We start from the raw sequence: 20,553 nt of genomic DNA, 5'->3' as shown, positions 1-20,553 counted from the left end.
GAAGCCGGGACAAAATGCCCCCAACTGGGGCCAAATCCCCATCTCACTGCAGCTTCATAACACTCCTGCACCACCTGACCCCAAATCTGAGTGTATCATACACTGGAACCCCCTGTCCTGAGCCTCTTCCATCCCCACACTCCTGCATCCTCACATCCTCAGTTTTCTGCCACAACACTCCTGCACCATCCACACATCACAAATCTGTGTCCTGAGCCAATCATACTAACAGCCTCCTTGCTGAGCCCCTCACATATCCAACCCAAACTCCTGCATCCTCACATCCACAAGCCTGTGACTTGCTCAGCACCCCAACCTTCTACCTGAGCCCAACACTCCCCAGCCTGGAGCTCCCTCCCCGAGCCAACATCCCCTTCTCCTGCATCCAAATTCCCTCCCAGAGCTTGCACTTCTCACCCCTTCCCACACCCAAATCCCTCATTCCCACCCCAGAGCTCGCACCTCCTGTCTCAACCCAGTGAGAGTGTATAAGGGCTGAGATAGAAAATGATGGAGAGGAGGAGAACAGAGAGGATGGGGCCTCAAAGGGGTGGGGTCTTGGGGAAGAAATGTGATTTTCATGCATTGGTGGGTTCCCCCCCCCCCTTTTTTTTTTTTTTTTTTTGCTTGACAAACCTAGAGGCTCCTTGAAATTCTGAAAAGTTGGAAAGGGTTCCATGGCCAAATAAAATTGTGAAACACTGCTCTAGACTGCATGGGGGGAAAGAAATGCAACTCCCACACACAGGTCTAGGTCCCTCTACTATGTCAGGAAGGCCCTGAGTATGATGGATTTGTTACAATGATCTTCATGGTGTACTTGCTTGTGTACATACTGTTAAGGCCCAAACCTACAGGTAACAGATTGTGAATGGTATCATATAAGTACATCAAACCTTATGCCCCAGAAGAAACAGACTGAAATTTGAGGGTTGTGTGCAACTAGGTCTAGCAGAGTATCCTTGGTGTAAAATTCATCCTTGGGGAGATAGGCTTTTGTCCTGATCAAATCAAGGTCGCTAATATAAATTCTGTGGTATCAGAAACAGTCATGTTAGACATCTGTATGTTTGCCCAGGATCCCAGGGATGTTAGAAGATGGAACAGCAGCAACATGACTGATGCTAAGACTTGCAGGCAAGACCTGCAGGTCAAAAGCCAGTCATCTAAGGACAGGAAGAAGATGGGTCAGCTGCCTTGTCTGAGCTGAACAAGAATTCTGTTCTTTTTACCCAGACAAAGTACTGCTTTTCTTTCCTCTTGGATGTAGGAGGATGGGTAGTCAGTGAGAACCATACTGCCATTGTCAGATCTAGCATGGATTCATTTAATGGCATTGAGGGTGGTGCAGAGACAGGTACCAAAGGAATCTTGCTTTTAGAAGCTTTCTGATTGTGCTCATAAGGCTTAGGAGGACCTTAAGTTTTTCTCTCGGGCATGAAATCTCACCCAGTTTTGAGAAGACTGGGGATGGATCGATCTTTTGTCTTAGGTCTTGGAAGGGATCTGATTTTTGGTTTGTGAGAACGCTCCTTACTCTCATGAAAGGACTCAAAAACAAGTATAAAACTATGGTACGCTCACACCTTGAATACTCTGTATAGATGTGGTCTCTTCACCTCAAAAAAGATATTTTGGCCTTGGAAAGGGTTCAGAAAAGGGCAACTAAAATGATTAGGGGTTTGGAACGGGTCCCATATGAAGAGAGGTTAAAGCAACTGGGACTTTTCAGTTTAGAAAAGAGGAGACTATGGGAGGATATGATAGAGATATATAAAATCATGAGTGGTGTGGAGAGGGCCGATAAAGAAAAGTCATTTATTAGTTCTCTAAATAGAAGAACTAGAGGACACCAAATTAAATTAATGGGGAGCAGGTTTAAAACTAATAAAGAAAGTTCTTCTTCACATAGTGTGTAGTCAACCTGTGGAACTCCTTGCCAGAGGAGGCTTTGAAGGCTAGGACTATAACAGAGTTTAAAGGGAAGCTAGATAATTTCATGGAGGTTAGGGCCATAAAAGGAAATGGTGTCCCTGGCCTCTGTTTGTCAGAGGTTGGAGAAGGATGGCAGGAGACAAATCGCTTGATCATTGTCTTCTGTTCACCCCCTCTGGGGCAACTGGTGCTGGCCATTGTCAGCAGACAGGCTACTGGGCTAGATGGACCTTTGGTCTGACCCAGTACGGCCGTTCTTATGTTCCACCTCTTTTAGCTTTCTATACAGGAGTCATACACAGTACTAGGGGCACATGCCTTCATGATTCTGACTGAGGTATGGAAGCAGCCTCCCCAGTCTGAGTGTAACTGGTACTTAACTGTGTGCTTGATAAAGTGCTTCTGAAGCCAAAGTTATCTCACCTTCCACATTTAGCAGGGAAAACAGCTAAATATTTCACTTTAGTGAAGATAGGAGCTTCTCTGAGACGATGAAACATTGGTCCCAAAACTTTTTTCCTTGTGCCCCACTTCTGCTTGTCTGTATCCAACACCCCAAGCCAGGCCCTTGTTCTAGGAGGAGGGGATGAAGAGAGGGGGAAGGGAACTAATTCTGGGGTTACAGTGATGGGTGGGCCAGGACTAGAGTTGTGGCCTTGGGAATGGCAGCCAAGTCTGGGGCTAGAAGCGGAGTTGTGTGGTACTCCCTTACTGTCCCTATCCCCATCCCCCCAGGTTGGCTGGCCCAAGCTCCCGCCACCCCCGCCTCCCCAAACATTTCCCCACCTCTTATGAGATAGCACCCCACAATATGGGAACATCTGCAATAAAAGCAATGACTGAAAAGGAGCAGAAGACAGTTTTTGAAGCCTATATTCCAAGTATAATTTAAGTCCTGTGCTGACAGACAGGAAGGCTCCCCAGGGTACAGTGACTAACTGGGGAACTATCAAAACACTAAAAGAAAATCCTAAGAATATAAATCTGAATATTTACAAGGAGAGGAAGTATCAGCTCTGGATACTGGAGAATTCTAACTCAGGATGTGTGTCAGTAAGGAGGACCTGTCCTGAAGAGAAAACCAGTCCATCCCACCCCTTAAAACTTTTGGTGTGGTGCATGAGGTAAGCAGTGGTACTGGCATGGACCAACAGATTCTGCTTGTAAAAATTTCCCCATCCCAGAAGCATAGACCACATGTATATCCCCACAGCGGAATACACATAGGGACCAGCACTCGAAGAAGAAACACACACACACACGCACTCACACTGACATTTTAGCAGGTGCTCTCATGAGAGCAATTAGAACTAGAAAACATTCATGCAATCTGATAATACATCATCTTTATAAGGGTAAATCTCTAATATGAACAGTTCATGAGATTCTACTCAAATTCATGTTACAATAATGGAATAAAAATTAGAGCATTCAGATCTTAAAAATCACTCTACCTATCAGGTATTTATGCTGACCATTGCAAACACTGTGAGAAATAGAAATTCCCTACAGCCCACCCACATTGCAAGAATCCTACCGAAGTGACCAAAAAGAAAATACTCAAGATCAACCATTATATCTTTTTAAAAGTTTCTACAAAAGTACCTAAAATTAACCTGCTCCAAAACTGCTTCAAAGAGAGTTTTAGACAGCTTTTTAAATCTGAAAATAGCCGTTTGACAGAACAATAAATATTTACTCATCTCAAGCAGTTCAAGACATTACCAGGTATGCCACATCCAAACACCTGCTTTTGGAAAGGTATACTAATTAAAACTAAAGAATTACCTAAAGAATTTTTCACACAACTGAATTTAAATGTGACTTCACAATATACCTCATTAGTGTATGCATCTAGATATCAAAGAATCTGCAACCAGATGCAACATAAAATATATCTGTGAAAGCTGGTTTTTACAAAGTTAATTAATCTCTTCTACAGCTGAAATCAGGGGTTGATACATGTACTATATTCCCATAAGGAACAGGCTTTAATTTATTAGCTGCAATTACCACAAATTAGAAACATGACATTTTTAGGATCAGTGCAGCTCATAAATTTGTTTAAAAAAGGAAAAGTATAACATATACCGGTAGGTAAAGTATTATTACCCGTTTTCAGCAATGGAAACTGCTGAAGGCCCTTGTAAGGAGATACTATAAACCTGCTACATCACCCTTCGTACAAAAGAAGTAGCCTTATCTGAGTCAATGGAGAGAATCAGACCCAGTAGCTTCGTAATGTAAGATCTAAATAACAACATATATAATTTATCAAAATTCTGAAATCTCTGAAGTCTCAACTATGGCATACCATAAGTTTGCTATGTGACATCAGTGCTAAAAATGTCCATCTTCTAACCCACTGTAAACAAAACAACCAAATTAGACTAAAGGGGAACCTGATGATAGTCTTTAAACATAACAATGACTGGTATAAAGATGATGACACTCAATTGGTATTTATGTCCATTGAAGGTCAGATCTGTTTCTAGATTTGTGTGTCCCTGAATGTGTTGTGAGGTGAGAGTAAGAATGCCTATGTTTGGACATGAAGATGTGACGCGGTAGAGGCATATTTTCCCATATGCTGTAAGGGAAATAGTTGGGCTGGTCTATAGGAATGTCTATATGGCAAGGAAAAACCCACAGCTGGCACATGCAGCTGATTTGGGCTCTCAGCGCTCAGGATGAAGGGCTATTTCACTGCTGTGTAGACTTTCAGGCTCAGACGGTAGCCCAATGCCTGGGACCCTTCCACCCTGCAGGATCCTAGAGCCTGGGCTCCAGCCTGAGTCCGGAAGTCTACACAGCCTCACAGCCAAGTCTGTCAGCTGGCACAGGACAGCCAAGGGTTTTTCCTTTGCTATGTAGACATACCCAGCCATTGCATTCTAAAATCTACTGATTTCTGTCATGGGCTAGAAAATCCAGAAGGCCCCATGCAAATATCTTATAACGTATGCTCGACTTCCAAGAAATTCATAATCCATCTACACAGAAGCAAGTGCATTTCTGTTGTCCTCTCTGACTAAAGACTGAGGAAATCAGAAAAATAATTTAGCTTTCTAAATACATTAGAAGCAGGCTACAATCTGTTTCATAACAGAACGCCGGTTACAACAAACTGTGAAGTGAATAATGCTTCTCCATAATCTGAGGTTTCTAGACCAATCCATTTTAAAGATTCATCTTTCCAGAGAAAAGTAGAAAGCTTTTTCCAAAGTGAAAAAAATCCTTTCCCATACACCACAAAGCAATTCTGTAACTCAGGAAGCTCTGCCCAATTAATATTTAAAATTAAAGAAAAATGTTCGCTGTGGTGCAATAATGCATGACAAATTTTAGAAGCAGAGGAAGTTTGGGATCTGGAGGACATCCCAGGAATGTGGGAAGCAAGGAACTAAGAAGCTATCCTAAACCCAAGCTTTTAGGTTGGGGTTCCTCCTGCAATAGCTTTGCAGAAGGTGACTGGAGTGTAATGCAAACAAGCCCAAAGGGGAAAGTCAATGTAGGAAACAAGACTTGAAATGATGAAAGACTTTCCCACTGAATAACTATTTCCCTGGATAGAGAATGGATTTGTCAACCATGCTAACTGTTGAACAATGTGAGGTTTTTGGTAGAATAATCTGATTCAATTCTTAATATTTTCATGCTTCTGACTTTAGATCAACTTATGTGTTGTTAAATATCTTGAGTGTTTAACCTGTTCCTTGGTTAATTTTACCTAAAATCTCACAAGTATATAGGGTTGCCAGGTGTCTGGTATTGTACCAGACAGTCCGGTATTTGCACTCTCTATCTGGTAAAAAAAAATCAGAAAATACCGAACATGTGCAATGTTCAGTATTTTCTGATTTTTCCAGCTGCGCACCGGACGGAAGCCTGGCGAGGGCGGGGGAGCAGCTGGGAGTCCCAGCTGGGAGGCGGGGCCGCAATTGCTGCCAGGAGCCCTCAATTGGTTGAGTGTGAGGAGGGGAAGCCTCCTCCTCGCTCATGCATCGCCAGGAGCCTGCGCGGGACAGGCAGGAAGTGCACAGGTCAGTCCTGCTCCCCGCCAGCCAATTTGCTCACCCTCCCACTTCCCGGCCAGCTGGTTCTCCCTCACTTCCCCTCCTGATCTTCCCCGGACAGCCCTCCTGCACTGCTCCCCAGCTCTGCTTCCCGCCGGCCCATTCCTCTTCCTAAAATTCTCCAGCCAGCGCTGCTGCACCTCTCCCCCCACCCCACCAGCTCTGCTTCCCACTCCCCCTTCCTCCCGGGGCCCCCCTGCGCCCCCCACATCCCCCCGCCAGCTCTGCTTCCCGCTCCTCCTTCCTCCTAGCCAGAACCGCTGCACTCCCTCCCCCCACCCACCCCACGCCAGTTCTGCTTCCTGCTCCCCCTTCCTCCCGGCCACTCTCGCAGCCCATGAGCCCCTTCAGCTGTGCTCTCTGCCCCCTCTTACTCCCGGCCAGCACCACCCCCTTCCGGCCAGTCCCCTCTCCCCCAATATCCCGCAGCCAGCCCCGTTTCACTGCCCCCCCCTTGACCAGCCCTGCTTCCCATTGGCCCCCCCAGCCAGCCCCATTAGCTGTTTCCAGCCCCCCCCCCCCTTCTCGGCCAGCACTGCTCCCTTCCTGGCCAGTCCCCTCCCTTTTTTTTTTCCTTCAACAAAAATTTTTACCAGTGGTTTTGTTTTTTGGGGGGCAGGGGGGGTTGTTCAGTATTTTTCTGTCAGCCATCTGGCAACCCTACTAGCATATTTCGTGCTGACTATCTAATACAAAAAATGGCTTCCCAGACAGTCAGCCTGAGCACATGAGACTTTCACAAACGAGATTTTTTTTTTTTTTTTTGGATGGCTGGAAGAGAAAAGCTGATTCCAACAACAGGGCTTTGTCTTTTCTTTAGTCTTGTTTATTGAGACAGAAAACCACCCCTGGACTTTCAAGCTCTCATAAAAGTGAGGTGTCCATCTGAGAAAGTCTCAAGAAACAGAAGGGGTAGCAGGATTGTTTGCAGCTTCAAGACAGATTTCTTTATACTTTGGAGTTTTCTTTCAAAGGAAGACCCTTGTCTCAAGACTAAGGCTTGACTTGCATTAACGCCTGCAATTAACACAGGACAAGATTAACACGTTAAATTTTTTAACATGTTCATCGCAGGCGTTAATGGTGTACTGCCCCTTTGAAGTGCCGCTCTGGCGCTTCAAAGGGACAGCACAACCAGGCCTAGGATCAGCTGCAGTCCACAGCTGGAGCGACACTTCAAAGGGGCTTTGCAACGCAGAGCTGGAGATCAGGTGGGCACTCCACCTGATCCATGGCTCCGCTTGTACTGCCCCTGGGATTATGTACGCAGTGCTGTAACCATGTTGGTCCCAGGATATTACTGGGACAAGGTGAGTGAGGTAATATCTTTTATCGGACCAACTTCTGTTGGTAAGGCGAAAGTTTTTTATCTTACATAGAGCTTCTCCACTTGGTGAATAATTGTGTCAGTATGCGTTAATCATTCATTTGAACAATTAATATTTGTTATAGGACTAAATTTGTTTTTAGCTGTATTCTTACTTTAGAATCTAGAAGAACATGCTCGAGGAAGATAAATCTTGCCTCTAGCTGTTTGACACTTTGCTTTTTTGAGATAGTACAACATACTACAGGTTGAATCTCTCTGGTCTGAACTCTCTGGTCCACCAGGACTATGGGTGTTGCTGGACCACAGAGCCCCTGGATCAGAGTGCCAGCCACAGAGGTTGCCAGCTACTGGGAGCGAATTGATCTGGCAGGCCAGCAGCTCACAGGGCCAGTGGCCTGGGGGTAGGGAGCCAAGCCAAACACCTGGCCAGTGGGTCAGCAATCTATGGGGCTAGCGGCCAAGAGCCTGTGGAATTGGTGGCCGGGAGTGGAGCCCTGCCAGTGGGTTGGGGGCAGCACAGTGATTGGGGCTGGTGATCAGGAGGGGAGCCCCGGGAAAGACTGAAGGCCTGACCTTCCCTGTTCCAGCACCCTTATTAGGGCCACTCAGGCCCTGAGGGTGCGGACCAGGGAGGTCTAACCCATATTGTCCAATACCACATGCATGGAATACTACAACTGCCAAAGGTTGATCTGTTTTATTAAGGTCTGAAAGTGACAGTGCCTTTATACTTGTATACCACAGAAAAAAGGTTTTGCAAGAAATGGGTTGCACTAGTTATCTTGTCAATCGATTTTAAGATTTTGGTTCTTTTTTAAAAAGCACTTTTGGGGAGTGGAGTGCATTTATTTTGTTCCTCTAATAGTCGGAATACTGAGAAGCAAGCTCACATCTTGAAAATTTCCAAGGGATGTGTGTATCCTGGGAGGGTCTCAAAAAGGATGTTAGCAGTTTCCTTTGCTGTTCCAGACAATCTGGCACAGATGCAAGAGGGCATATTAGGCTGACAGGACACTGTGCAATCTGATTGCAGGATGAGGAAAAGAAATGCTGCCAAGAGAAAGAAGCTAAAAACAATGACCAGCTTTTCGAAACAGGGAGGGGAGAAAACAACACACCACCCTCACAAGCTTAAATTTTTTGACTGCCAAACTTGGCTTTTTGGCTATTAGTATAAACCACAGGTGTCCATAAAGGCAGCAGTTGCTGCATGTGAGAAGCAATAGTGAACGGCTGTTTTCCAGAATCAGTACAAGAGAGAAATGGAGCCTATACATACCATAATGCCATGTCTACCAAGAGCAATCGCTTAACATCCACTCTCCCCACATTCTCCAAAAAGCAACATTAAATAGTATCAAGTATCAGAGGGGTAGCCGTGTTAGTCTGAATCTGCAAAAGCGACGAGGAGTCCTGTGGCACCTTATAGACTAACTGAAGTGTAGGAGCGTAAGCTTTCGTGGGCAAAGACCCACTTCGTCAGTTGCATCCGACGAAGTGGGTCTTTGCCCACGAAAGCTTATGCTCCTACACTTCAGTTAGTCTATAAGGTGCCACAGGACTCCTCGTCGCTTTTATTAAATAGTATGGGACTTTATAAAGCTGCTTCCTGAATTAAGGTATGAAACAACATTAAAAGGTCTTATTCAAAGTACCTCAATGATCTCTTTCTCACATGCAGTTGGAGAAATGACTACATACATCATCCTAGCAAGTAATACGTATTCTAAATTAATTTATCTTTCATGTGCAGCACTTGATATATAAATTTAGTTATGACATTAATATTGAAACAGGAATATTCTAAGATCAATGTTGAAAGCATCTGATGATTCAGCTTCATGATTTATTCAAATTAAAGAAGATCAAGGAATCTATTTTCATTACCAACAGCAGCTCTTGAGGCTCCACCACCACTATCTAGCTATGAAACAAATACAGAGCTAACAGTTAACTAAGAAATTTCACAAAAAAACCCACACACTTATATTTGCAATGAGGGGTTAGTTAATAATCCTCTTCACTATTAAACAAAAGGGAAACATTTATTTTATTGATTTCTATTACCGATTTGAAATAGAAAACCTCTCTAAGCCAATGATCTTTCTAAGCCGTTCTTTTCAGCACTATCTAGACAATGTATAGATGTCCATATCAAAGACCAACACTACAAGATCAAACTTTAGCCACTCTTCAATTACAAAGAAGGTTCCAGTTTTATCCACCAAATCTGAGCATTACTAAAATACAAAGTAATTATATGTAACAACTGTTCAAGTTCAAAATAGCTTATCAAAGGCAGTCAACAACAACATGCATCCTGGAAATTACAACATCAAGAGCCAAGAGAACTAAAAATCTATGCTTCTGCATCTCATTTAATCATCCATGTACTCTCAACTACCTTATTACCTATGTAAAATTTTAATCTTTTCATTAATGGATTTATTGCTCTTATAGTAGGCAGTAATTAAGGCAGAAAAACTAAAATGTGAGGAACACTGCAAAGTACTTTTAAAAGTTAATTTGTTTCAAGTTCACCTATGCTTCCCTACATACACATTTAACACTGTACATTTTTCTATTTATGGGTACAAATTCTGTCCTCCAATACTTACCTGCAGTTCCTTGACTTCAGTGAAAGATCCACCAAGCATGCTTCAGACAGACTTTAGGAGTATGACTTGTTTGTGTTTTCATTTCAAATATGTGTGTTTTAGGTTTACAAAACAATCATTTGCCAAACACTTTGAAAGCTTTTAGATAATCCTCACAATACATATTTGACTCCTCAGATCATTCAAAAAATACACACTTATGCCCTAACAAACTTACAACAAAAGAACCTCTACAAATAGCATATTTTTTAAAATCCCTCCAACTCTTAATCTACCACCTCCCCAAATACCTAGAACAGATGAACTATGTCAAATGATAAAATCCAGTTCTGATACACTAGGGAGACTGAGGGTGTCATGAATAGGAGCTGCTAAGGAAAGTCTGTCTTATCTGAGAATGAGGAAAGGGTTAAGCAACTCTTGAGATACACCTGAGGGACAGGACTTTGGGCATTCAGCCAATGAAACGCAGATAGGAATTTCAAACCAAGACAGGGGTTTTTTCCCCTCTCTTCCTTGGTTTTAGATTAGAGCAGTTTTTTCCCCCAGATAGCAGGAGAGACAGCCCTCCCGGGAACAGATTCCTTGAAATGTGTAAGTAGGGCAAAAAGTTTAGATAGTCCATCAGGTTTTATTATTTCCCTTGTTTGGGGGTTTGTAAATCATGTCTGAGATGGTTAATTGGTTTACTCTTTTGTAAGTAAGGATTACAGCCCAAGGATTCTTCTCCCTGAGTCTATTTTAATCCATGGCTTTTAACACACAGTCATTTACTATGCTTGCAAAAGTAGTCTTGTTTTAATAATAAAAGTGTTTTCTTTTTGTTTAACCAGTATTAGGGTGGTGCGTGTGCACACGCGTGCATGTGTAAACCTATGTCCATTACCTGGAGGAAGCAAAGCCCCACTGCTCTCTGCGGATTACCTCTGTTTTCCCAGCTACAAGCAAAACAGAGATTGGGACCGGGGGAGGGGGGGGAGAACGGCAGGACTTTGCCTCAGGTAGAGACTTTTTTTAAGTGAGCTCTTCTCTGGAAAAGGGCTTGATGCTTTTTATTTACACTTAGTGGCAGCAACCAATCGTCTCAGGGAAACTGAGACTGAACAGGCTTGTCTCTGGGAGTTACAGAGACAGGTTCTTACAGAGTTTATTCTGCTAACCAGCCCCCATATCTACATTTGAAGTGCCAGGCTGAGGAATTGAGCAATGACAGAGGGCAAAGTCAAAGACCAAAGTGCACATTGTTGGCAACTCCCTCTTTTACATTAAGCATGTTCCAGCCCAAGAAAACCCACAAACTTCAACAGTAGTTGTTCAGTATCACCAGAGAGGCAGTCTTGCATATACTATGTCATCGATTTTAAATTCTAAAATTTTAAAAACTTCCAACTTAACATTGGGTGAAAACATTTTTCTCCAAAACTATAAATTGCAAATAGAGTCAATCAAAGTTCATATAGACTATGTGGTTTGTATTATAGTCATTTCTCTAGATGCTGTCAAGTGGCGCTGATAGTCACAAGCAAATATTAAAGCCAGACCTATGTTACAAAATTGTATCAGTAAAGCTGTGTGGTATAGAAGCGTACGAGAAAAACACAAACACTACACCTAAACTATATGCACTCATCACCCAATGCAGAGTTACAATTACATCAGCAAATGAATTTCTTTTGCCAGGATATGCTGCATTCCACTAAGGGCCTTTGTGTATAGCTGTATCGGCATATCTCTTATAGTGAATACTAGAGCTAAGTATTACCTTCAAATAAATAGGTCAATGTGCATCAGATTCATTATGTTACCAATCATCTGTTACCTTTAAATATTAAGCTAGTATATGGACCAAAATCTCAGATTGTTTCATTTTCAGAAGAAAACATACTTCCTTGTAAATACAGTAATTTGATATTTCTTTTGGTTCATTAGATGAATATTGACAAAAAAGCAATAAAAGTATGTTTAACATTAGGTGCATCAAAATTATAATTCATTTAATCACTTCTTGTTTGACACTTGGCCATTAAATATTTATCTTAAGAAAATAGTTTGAGGAGCTGGTGTTATGAAATACTGTCTTACCTGGTAGATATCAGAAAGGCTGCTGCTTCCAGAATCACTAGTGATGCTACATCCTGAGTGACTAGAGGTAACGTGGGTCACCTGTGGGTGGAGACTGTCAGTAAGATGCAGTTTTGTGAAATCTGCAGGAAGCTACAGGTGGGGTAGAAAAAGCAACATTACAATATGGATCAGGTATGCAGTGCAAAACACATTTAAATTGTTCATGCCACATTTTACTCCCTGCCCGTACAAAAAGCTACACAAAATGTATTAAGGTGGCCCTTGGAGTCTGAATACAGAGCTTGCAACTTTAAGATTTACAGTTGTTAAATTTGCTAATAGTTCAATGAAGTATCCGAAGCGTAAAAAAAAGACTTGCGTCAAATATAGTAAGAGATTCAACACACAATATCTAGAAGAAAACACTGATGAACAAAATGTACTTCAATTCCAACACTATGTTTAGATCTAACTAAATTTGGAGAGAGATTTTTGCCAGTTTAAACAGTAAGGGTTTTCTTGAAGAATGGGATTTGAAATGACCTATACTATATACACTTTGAATGTGGCTTTCCTATTTCTCTTTGTCATTGAAATCAATTATTATAGCACACGTAAAACCTACTTGACTCAACTATCTGTCATATTTCAAACCATAAACTCGGACATCAAATAGGAAACAAATAACAACTAATAATTTGCAGAGCTATAAATATACACAACAGCCAATGTAGGTGAACAATTTAAGTGACTACAGAATCCATCTGGTCACATTCCAATAAAGGAATATGCATGCTGCAATCACTTCAAGAACAATTACAACTTAATTAAAACCCTAGCAACTTAAATGGTTTACTCCCCAAGTAAGCCTTTACTTAACCCTACAGGCCTTCCATAATTTTAAGATCCACATGTGAACAACTCTCAGGAAACTTAACGTGAATTTTGTAAAAAAAAAAACCCTGAAAATTGACTGAAGCCTTTCATATAAAAAAGGGAACCACCATCCAACCTAATTAAAATCTGAAGAAATATTTTAATGGTTATGCAGTCATAATATTGAAGATCTAATATCCCAATCCTACCTAACTAATAGCATAAAATTCTAGTCCCCATTTCCACTATATATTATAGGAAGGCAGTTTAAATATTGTATATTTTGTTAACAGTCAGTAACTATTAAAATTATATTGGATACTTAAATCATATTGTATGTCCAAACTCTATACTTCAAATTAGCACCTATGTTTTTATGGAGGCACTGATATGATCTGTACATCTGAAGTTGCATTGAGATTTTCATTTAAAAACTGGACTAAATTTCTGTTTCATAATTCAGTGGTTGATTTGGAGTATGTCTTCGTTATTGGGTGGATTGATCCTGCAGTGATTGATCCACCTCAGGTCGATTTAGCAGGTCTTCTCTAGACCTGCTAAATTGACTGCTGACCACTTTCCTGTCACCTCCAGTACTCCACTAGAACAAGATGAGAAAGAGGAATTCATGGAGTGACCTGGCAGTAAGTAGATCTAAGCTATATCTATTTGAATTAGGTTACTAACAGAACTTAAATTGCATAGTTTACATTGACATGTGCCAATAGTGTAGACTTGCCCTTAGTTTATAAATTTGGCACATTAACTCTTTAGTAGACAACTCAATTTACCACAATTCTTTACCCACTGGCAATGAAAACATTTAACCCCCACCTCCCTCGAAAAATTATCTTTATTTAAAATTGCTTTGTATTGATAACAATTCTTTGGGGCCCTTGAGCTAACCAATTATAATCAACACAAATTCACATCTTTGCACACTGTACCCTGCATGGAGATGTGTAAAATGCTGATTTTTCAGTTTGCTGTCAGAAATTAAAGTGCGGGGAAATATTTCAGAAAAACCCAAATCAAAACAAAAAATTGGGGTTATATACAATATTCTAATTGATTTAAAATGAATTCTATAATTTAATAAACTTAATTAAAAACCAAATGGTCTGGTAGCACTGCGTGTTATAGACCAACAAAACATGTAGATGGTATCATGAGCTTTCGTGGGCACAGCCCACTTCTTCAGATGACCGGAGAAACTCAAAACTCAGGTCATCTGAAGAAGTGGGCTGTGCCCACGAAAGCTTATAATACCGTCTACATGTTTTGTTAGTCTATCAAGTGCTATCAGACTATATTGTTTTTAAAGTTTATCCTGTACAGACTAACTCGGATGCCCCCTGAAGCTTCTATAATTTGAGCCATTTATAACTTTTTTTTAATTAAAGTAAAATGAATTTGGAATTGCCTATCACAAAACCACGAAAGAAGGTAGAGCTGACTCGCTCACACTTATGTTCATGCAATTGCAGCACATGTCCCTGCTCTAGATCAGGCAAAGTAGGGATTTGAATCTGTGTTCCCTTTACTCTATATGAGTGCCCTAACCATACAGCTATAAAGGAGATAGAGAGCAGCAGAAGCAGCACTATCACCACCACCTTTTCCAATGCTGTGAACAACATTCTTCATGAATCTAGCCTGAAAATATATTTTGGCTAAAACAAATTCATTAATAGTTTTGGCTGAATAGAAATATTGTTTTGGGTAAAAATTATTTATCTGAAAAAATCTTGCTCCAGCTTGACTCCTGATAGCTTGCACAGAGGCCATTTTTCTGTTCAAACTTAAACCAACTCCCCCGGTTTGTGCTTTTTGTCAAAAAATGGACAGATCTGAGCAGCTGTCAGTTAATCTTCGTACAACTCAGAACAGCAGTTTTGAGTTCTCGGGATTAAGAAATACTTTCAGTCATGGAAAGATTAGCTTTCAAAAGTTGTAGTTCCATCAGCTACAGCTATTTTGGACAAAAGCACAAAGAGAACTACATACAATGTAATTTATGAAAGCCACAAAAGTACTACAATCATTGCATTACATGAACATGGAATCAAGAAATATGTTTGGAATTAAGGCTATTGAGTATAAAGGTGATAGAAGAGGTAAATTCTTAAATGGGGGACTAATAAGAGGCATACAGACAGGGTATTAAATGACTTCGCTATTCCCCCCCCTCCCCTTGCATCTTGTGGTCTGCATTTGTGGCAAATGCCATCTACCAACTTTAACTCAAAATACTTAACTCTTATCTCCTCACTTCCTACACACCATACCGCTCATTCACAGCCCACCCCACCCCCAGCCCTTTGCCCTCCACCCTGATCCGCTGCCCCAGCTCAGAGCACACTCCCATACCCTGAACCCTCATCCCCGTCCCCATCCCAGTGCTCTCATTCCCCTTTGTACTCCAGTATTTTGCCTCAACCTGAAGCCGCCTCCTGCACTCTGAATACCTCAGCCCCACCCTCCAGCCTGGAGCCCCCACCTACAGCTCATACCATTCATTGCTAGCCCCATCCAGAGACCTCACTCCCTGCCAGAACCCTCATGGCCTCTGAAACCCAAACCACCTGCCCCAGCCCAGTGAGTGAGGATGGGAAAGAGTGGGCCACAAAGGGATGGGAGGGCCTTACGAAAGTGGTGGAGCTAAGACATTCAGTTTTGTGCCATTAGAAAGTTGGTGACCTTATCTGTAACAATTCCCAAAAAACATTTACATGCTGTTAACCATCGGAAAATGTCATTCACCTAAGAACAATGATATAGAGAAGTCCAAGTTTACATTTTGTTTTTGCATGGAGAACAGGACATTTAGATTTCTTTGAAGGAAATCACAGAACACTCCCCTATCCAATACAAACACTCAAAAATCTTAAGTAATAATCTTTGTGAGGTTTATATTAATTTTTTCAAGTAATAAAAGCTCATGCAACAATGCGAATATATCCAAAATGTAGTAGCTAATTCAAAAGAGCATAGTCTAAGCCTGGGTAAGCCAACCACTTTCTTTTTTCATAATGACTTTCAGATATCTTTGTTACTACCTCAGAATTCCTGTCATCAGCATTAGTACAAATTGGAGCTCCTTGATTCAGCACCCTTGGGACCTGAACGGTCCCGAAAGAGGGATTTTGCTGAACCAGGGGATATCAGTTCTGCCTGCCTGTCACCAACCTCCCACTCCAGATTGGCTCCTGGCCCAGCCACTGGCTGCATGGCTGACTCTCTCCTCCTCCCCCACCACCAACGCAGTAGGGCTCCCAGCCACAGCCAGGCTAATGGTTCCACTGCCACTAGACAAGAAGGGACACAGGACTAGAAGGGTTGCTGGCTCCACTCTTGCAACTGGCCCCGTTGGGCTCCCAGCCACCATGGCTGCCAGTCCTCCAGCCCCAGAAGGGCTGTCAACCTCCCAGCTGCTGACTCGGCAGGGCTCTTGCCACCAGCCACCGACCCTCCCCCAGGGACTCTCTAGTCCAGATATATCCATGAGTCCTATTGAACCAGAGATGTTGCTGGACAAGAGTGTCCTGGTTTAGAGAGGCTCAACCTGTATAATTCTCCTGAAGTAATAATGCTAATACAACCCAATGAGGATGAATTCCAGAATATTTGACCAAAAGTAGTAATTAAATAATATTATTTTGGAAGATACAATGGTTAAAATCTAAAAATATTTTATATGAACAAGAATTTAGTTGAAGATATTCAAGGAAGACAGACACAGAGACCTCAGTGTAACTGATAAAATGTGGTGTAAATAAAAACAGACCTCCTGAATCCCTAATACTTTACTAATGTAGGCTATTATTTATGCCTATTCGACAGCATCCGGTCAGTTCAAAAGGAACATGTAAGAAAATACTACCTTACTTTATGTGTTATTTATGTAGCTGCAATTGCGCTCCTTAAGCTGACCTTTTGGGTGTAATATAAATCTGGCCTTAGGTTTCAGAAAGAATGAGCTCTTTTACTTAGAGAAATAAGACAAGGAAGTAAATTTACATAACCTACCTTCAGCCTACACTCAGCAAACAACTTCTTTCTACTTGTAACCAACTTATCCTACACCAGGATCTCAGAGTGAGTTGATGATGCAAAAGATTTGTTTGTTGATATAGCTCTGAAAATGTTGTTTTCATGTAAACACAAGCAGACTACCCTTTGTTGTAACTTAAGTATATGTAACATTTTTTGTGTATTACAAGATAAGTTTTTAACAAATAAGTGGACTGAAATCTTCAGTACTGTATTTACATAAAATTCAATGTTTTTAATGTCAAAATATTATTTAGTTAATAAAACATGAGACAGGGCACAACTTGTGGTTCAATATCCCACTCCATAGAACTAAGGCAATATAAACTTACTTGATATGAATTTCAGCCATTTGCATTTTTAGTTGATAATTATTTAACAAGTGAAAACAGTGAATATAAGAGAAAAATCTAAAATGCATTTTTCAGATTGTAAATAAAAACTAGAAAGATGTTATACATCACTCATCTATAATTTTACAAATGGAAATGAATAGTTTATGAACATCTTTATTTTAAGGCTCATCACCACTTCACTGAAATAAAAAGTTAAAAACTTTTCAAGTGCTTTAAATAGATGACTGATCTCAAGAAAGTATGAAAACAAACACAAAATATTCAGCATGGATGAAGGGCCCTAAGGCATAGGTTAATAGGGCATCTGCATCATGTGTTCATGAGAAGATAAACTAAGCTACCTTTTTATGGAATACTACTTCATTTTTTATATAACAATGTATCAAGCAAAGGAAGTACCATCCCCTTCCATATTCATTCTTGAGACCCAAATATATTTGCAGATGAAAGTTTATTCAGGATTAATTTGTATGGATATTTAGCTAATAGTGATTATATTCAAAACCTATTTAAATGCCGCAAAGAGAACAAAGTACAACCACAAATATTGTTTATAAATTATTCCTTTGCTCTGCCCTAGGTATCTACTTCACACATTAAGATTATATCAGCACGATAATTAGCCTCTGGCTACATGGCTTCTGTAGACAACCAACCTAACGTAAGTGAAATACAACAAAGTTATCTCGATTTTCTGACTCATTAAAGAAAATGTTTATTTTCTACAATATAACAGTGCATGAACGGTATTAATAGTTATTCCATATTCTTTTTTTCCATTGCTACTAAAGAGAAAGGATGATGCATTGCAGATTATGATTATTTTTATGATTTGTAATGAAATAGTATTGTGACCCCAATCAAAATGAAGATACCATAGTACTACACATTGTACAAAGATAGTAATAAGACATTTCATTGTTTGATTCTTCCATAAGGCTAATACACTGGCTCGTCACCTATAATAGAGCATTTATAAATATTTGAATTGTTATATTAACCAAAAAAAGCTACATGGACAATACCCAAACTGCGGGAATAAATGACTGAAAGATGATGTGTACTCATCTCGCTGGCTACTTTAATACAATCTTTCACTAACCAAGGGAGACATCAAGGGAAACATTAGTTCTATGGTTCAGTGATTTTCAAGGCAGTCGTTAATATAGGTAATTACAGAATAATAAACTAATTTCCATTGATTTTTGCCTACAGACATGATGCAAACTGACATATGAAGTACAGTGTTAAATTTAAAATAAATATTAAGTTATACAACGTGTCCAACAAGGATGCTACTCTCTAGTCAGTCTTTACATATCACACCCCTATATTGTGCATAGAATTTGCCATCCTACAAAAACAGAACACTAACTTAAGAGTAATACACTGCATGATCATTTTTAAGCAAGTTCTTCATCTCTCCTCTGCACTGATGCACACTATTAAAAGAAGGCAAAAAATGTTTGCTGCATTTCTGTACACAGTCATGTATACAATATTAAAGGGCACACTATAAAAATAAATGAAATCAATATCTTATAGCCAGCTAATCTAAAAATATGTGAGGAAAGCGAAAGAGAGAGAGAGAGAGAGAGAGAGATATGAAAAAATAATTTAAAAGGGTGTATTCAGGGATAAGAAAAGAGACTTCATGTGAGCTCTAGAGAGTAACTTTCCTCAAGGGAAAACCATTTATGAAGTGCATCGCTGGAACTCAGTATTGTTCAATCATTGTATATATCTAAATTTAAGGCAAAAAGCTCTTTGATTACCTCTGTTTTCCCCTGTGTTTAGTCATCACAGGTAAATTGCTTTTTTTGTATACAATTTTCAATCCACCATTTCACCTTTAACATACTTTCTTTGCCAACTTTACCGACAGCTTTCAAAACAGTGATTAGCATGGAGCTCAATAGTTTCTTCTTTTAAAGAGCAAGCATACACATGCTTTAGTAAACACAATCAATCAATCAGTGGATGGACAGCACCTTATACATGGGTTAAATCTCCACATTTTCTCACACAAGCAATTAAAATGAATATGAAGAGATAATGCAAATAATGTATAAAACCTGAAAAAGTGAAATTACCTCAAATTAACATTAAAGTGATAATATAACATTGAGTTTTTTAAACTAAAAACAATTTTCCAATGTACTTCTATTAAATTTCTACAATTAAATGACAAAACCATTTAATTTAGGTTTTTATTCAGCTATTAGCTTTTTTTCCTTCTCAAAAAGCTATAGGGTCAAATTTGTCCTCCAATATTTGGGTGCAACTCCCAGTTACTAAAATGAAAGTTACACACGTACTCCAGCAGAAGAGTTTGTCAAACCTTCACAGCATTTCAAGGACATAGGAATAATGATTCACATGTATGAATGTTAAATTTATGATAGTGGCCATAAAGGAGAACCCTCCCCCACCCCCCGATCAGTCTTTCTGGTAATTAGTTAAAATATTACATTAAAAGTATTCTTTAAAACTATTTCTTTACTCTCTTTGCAATCAAAATTAAAAATGACCAGAGCTTTAAATCCAATACTCCCTCCCTTTAATTTAAGCATTTTCTGATGCAACATTTGTTACAATATTCTTCTGTATTATTCCTTAATTGTGGGGAAAAAATGCCAACTTCTCTTCGGTCATTGCACCCTATGTACTATTCCCACCACTAGAAAAAACAAATTAAAAATATAAAAACAATACATTATTTTATTTTATATAGTATTAGAAAGCACCTATCCAAGGATCTGATAGTCCCTGCTGGAAACACATATATTTAAAACTTACACTTCTGATTTCCCTTGCTAAATAAAATTGTAGGTAGAAACACAAACTGGCTTATATGGGCACTCATGGGAGACTAATTCATTTATTTATGGTGTAATAGTAAATAGCGTTGTATGAAGAATTAAAAAGTTTCAAAGCTGCAACAACTCCTGTCATCACACTAAAAAGTCCAGATGCTTTTCTGTTTCACAACTATTTTGATTTTAGGTGGTATTTAAAAATAATGTCAATTACATAACAATCTCAATTTTGGTGGGGGACCAGATTCTGCCCTTATACCAATTCTCTCTATAGCATTTCTCTATGAGTTTTAAAGTCTTATAGAACAGTGCCAGGTGGTGCCAAGCAAGCACCCTACTGTGGAAAACATTCAGAGCAGAGGCTACAAAAGGACTGTGCTGTGTTCAGACCAGGCTGTCTTGCTAACCTTTCCAACAACTTCATAT

The 20,553-nt window shown here is 40.1% G+C and overlaps 1 protein-coding gene across 13 annotated transcripts in view; it reads right to left on the bottom strand.

Annotated features, from left to right (window-relative positions):
• RAPGEF2 (Rap guanine nucleotide exchange factor 2) overlaps nucleotides 1-20,553 on the bottom strand; it is a 303,062-nt gene that overhangs the window by 68,365 nt on the left and 214,144 nt on the right. For 12 of the 13 annotated variants that reach the window (XM_075930136.1, XM_075930126.1, XM_075930131.1 and 9 more), the window contains one exon: nucleotides 12,042-12,173. The exons of the other annotated variant lie outside the window; for it this stretch is intronic. In XM_075930136.1, the coding sequence (XP_075786251.1) occupies nucleotides 12,042-12,173 (132 nt within the window). The remainder of the gene's footprint in view (nucleotides 1-12,041; nucleotides 12,174-20,553) is intronic. 13 annotated transcript variants of the gene reach the window in all.

This window comes from Pelodiscus sinensis, chromosome 5, assembly GCF_049634645.1.
Source record: "Pelodiscus sinensis isolate JC-2024 chromosome 5, ASM4963464v1, whole genome shotgun sequence".
Lineage (NCBI taxonomy): Eukaryota > Metazoa > Chordata > Testudines > Trionychidae > Pelodiscus > Pelodiscus sinensis.
Note: the sequence above shows the minus strand (reverse complement) of the source record. Positions and strands in the feature narration are given on the sequence as shown.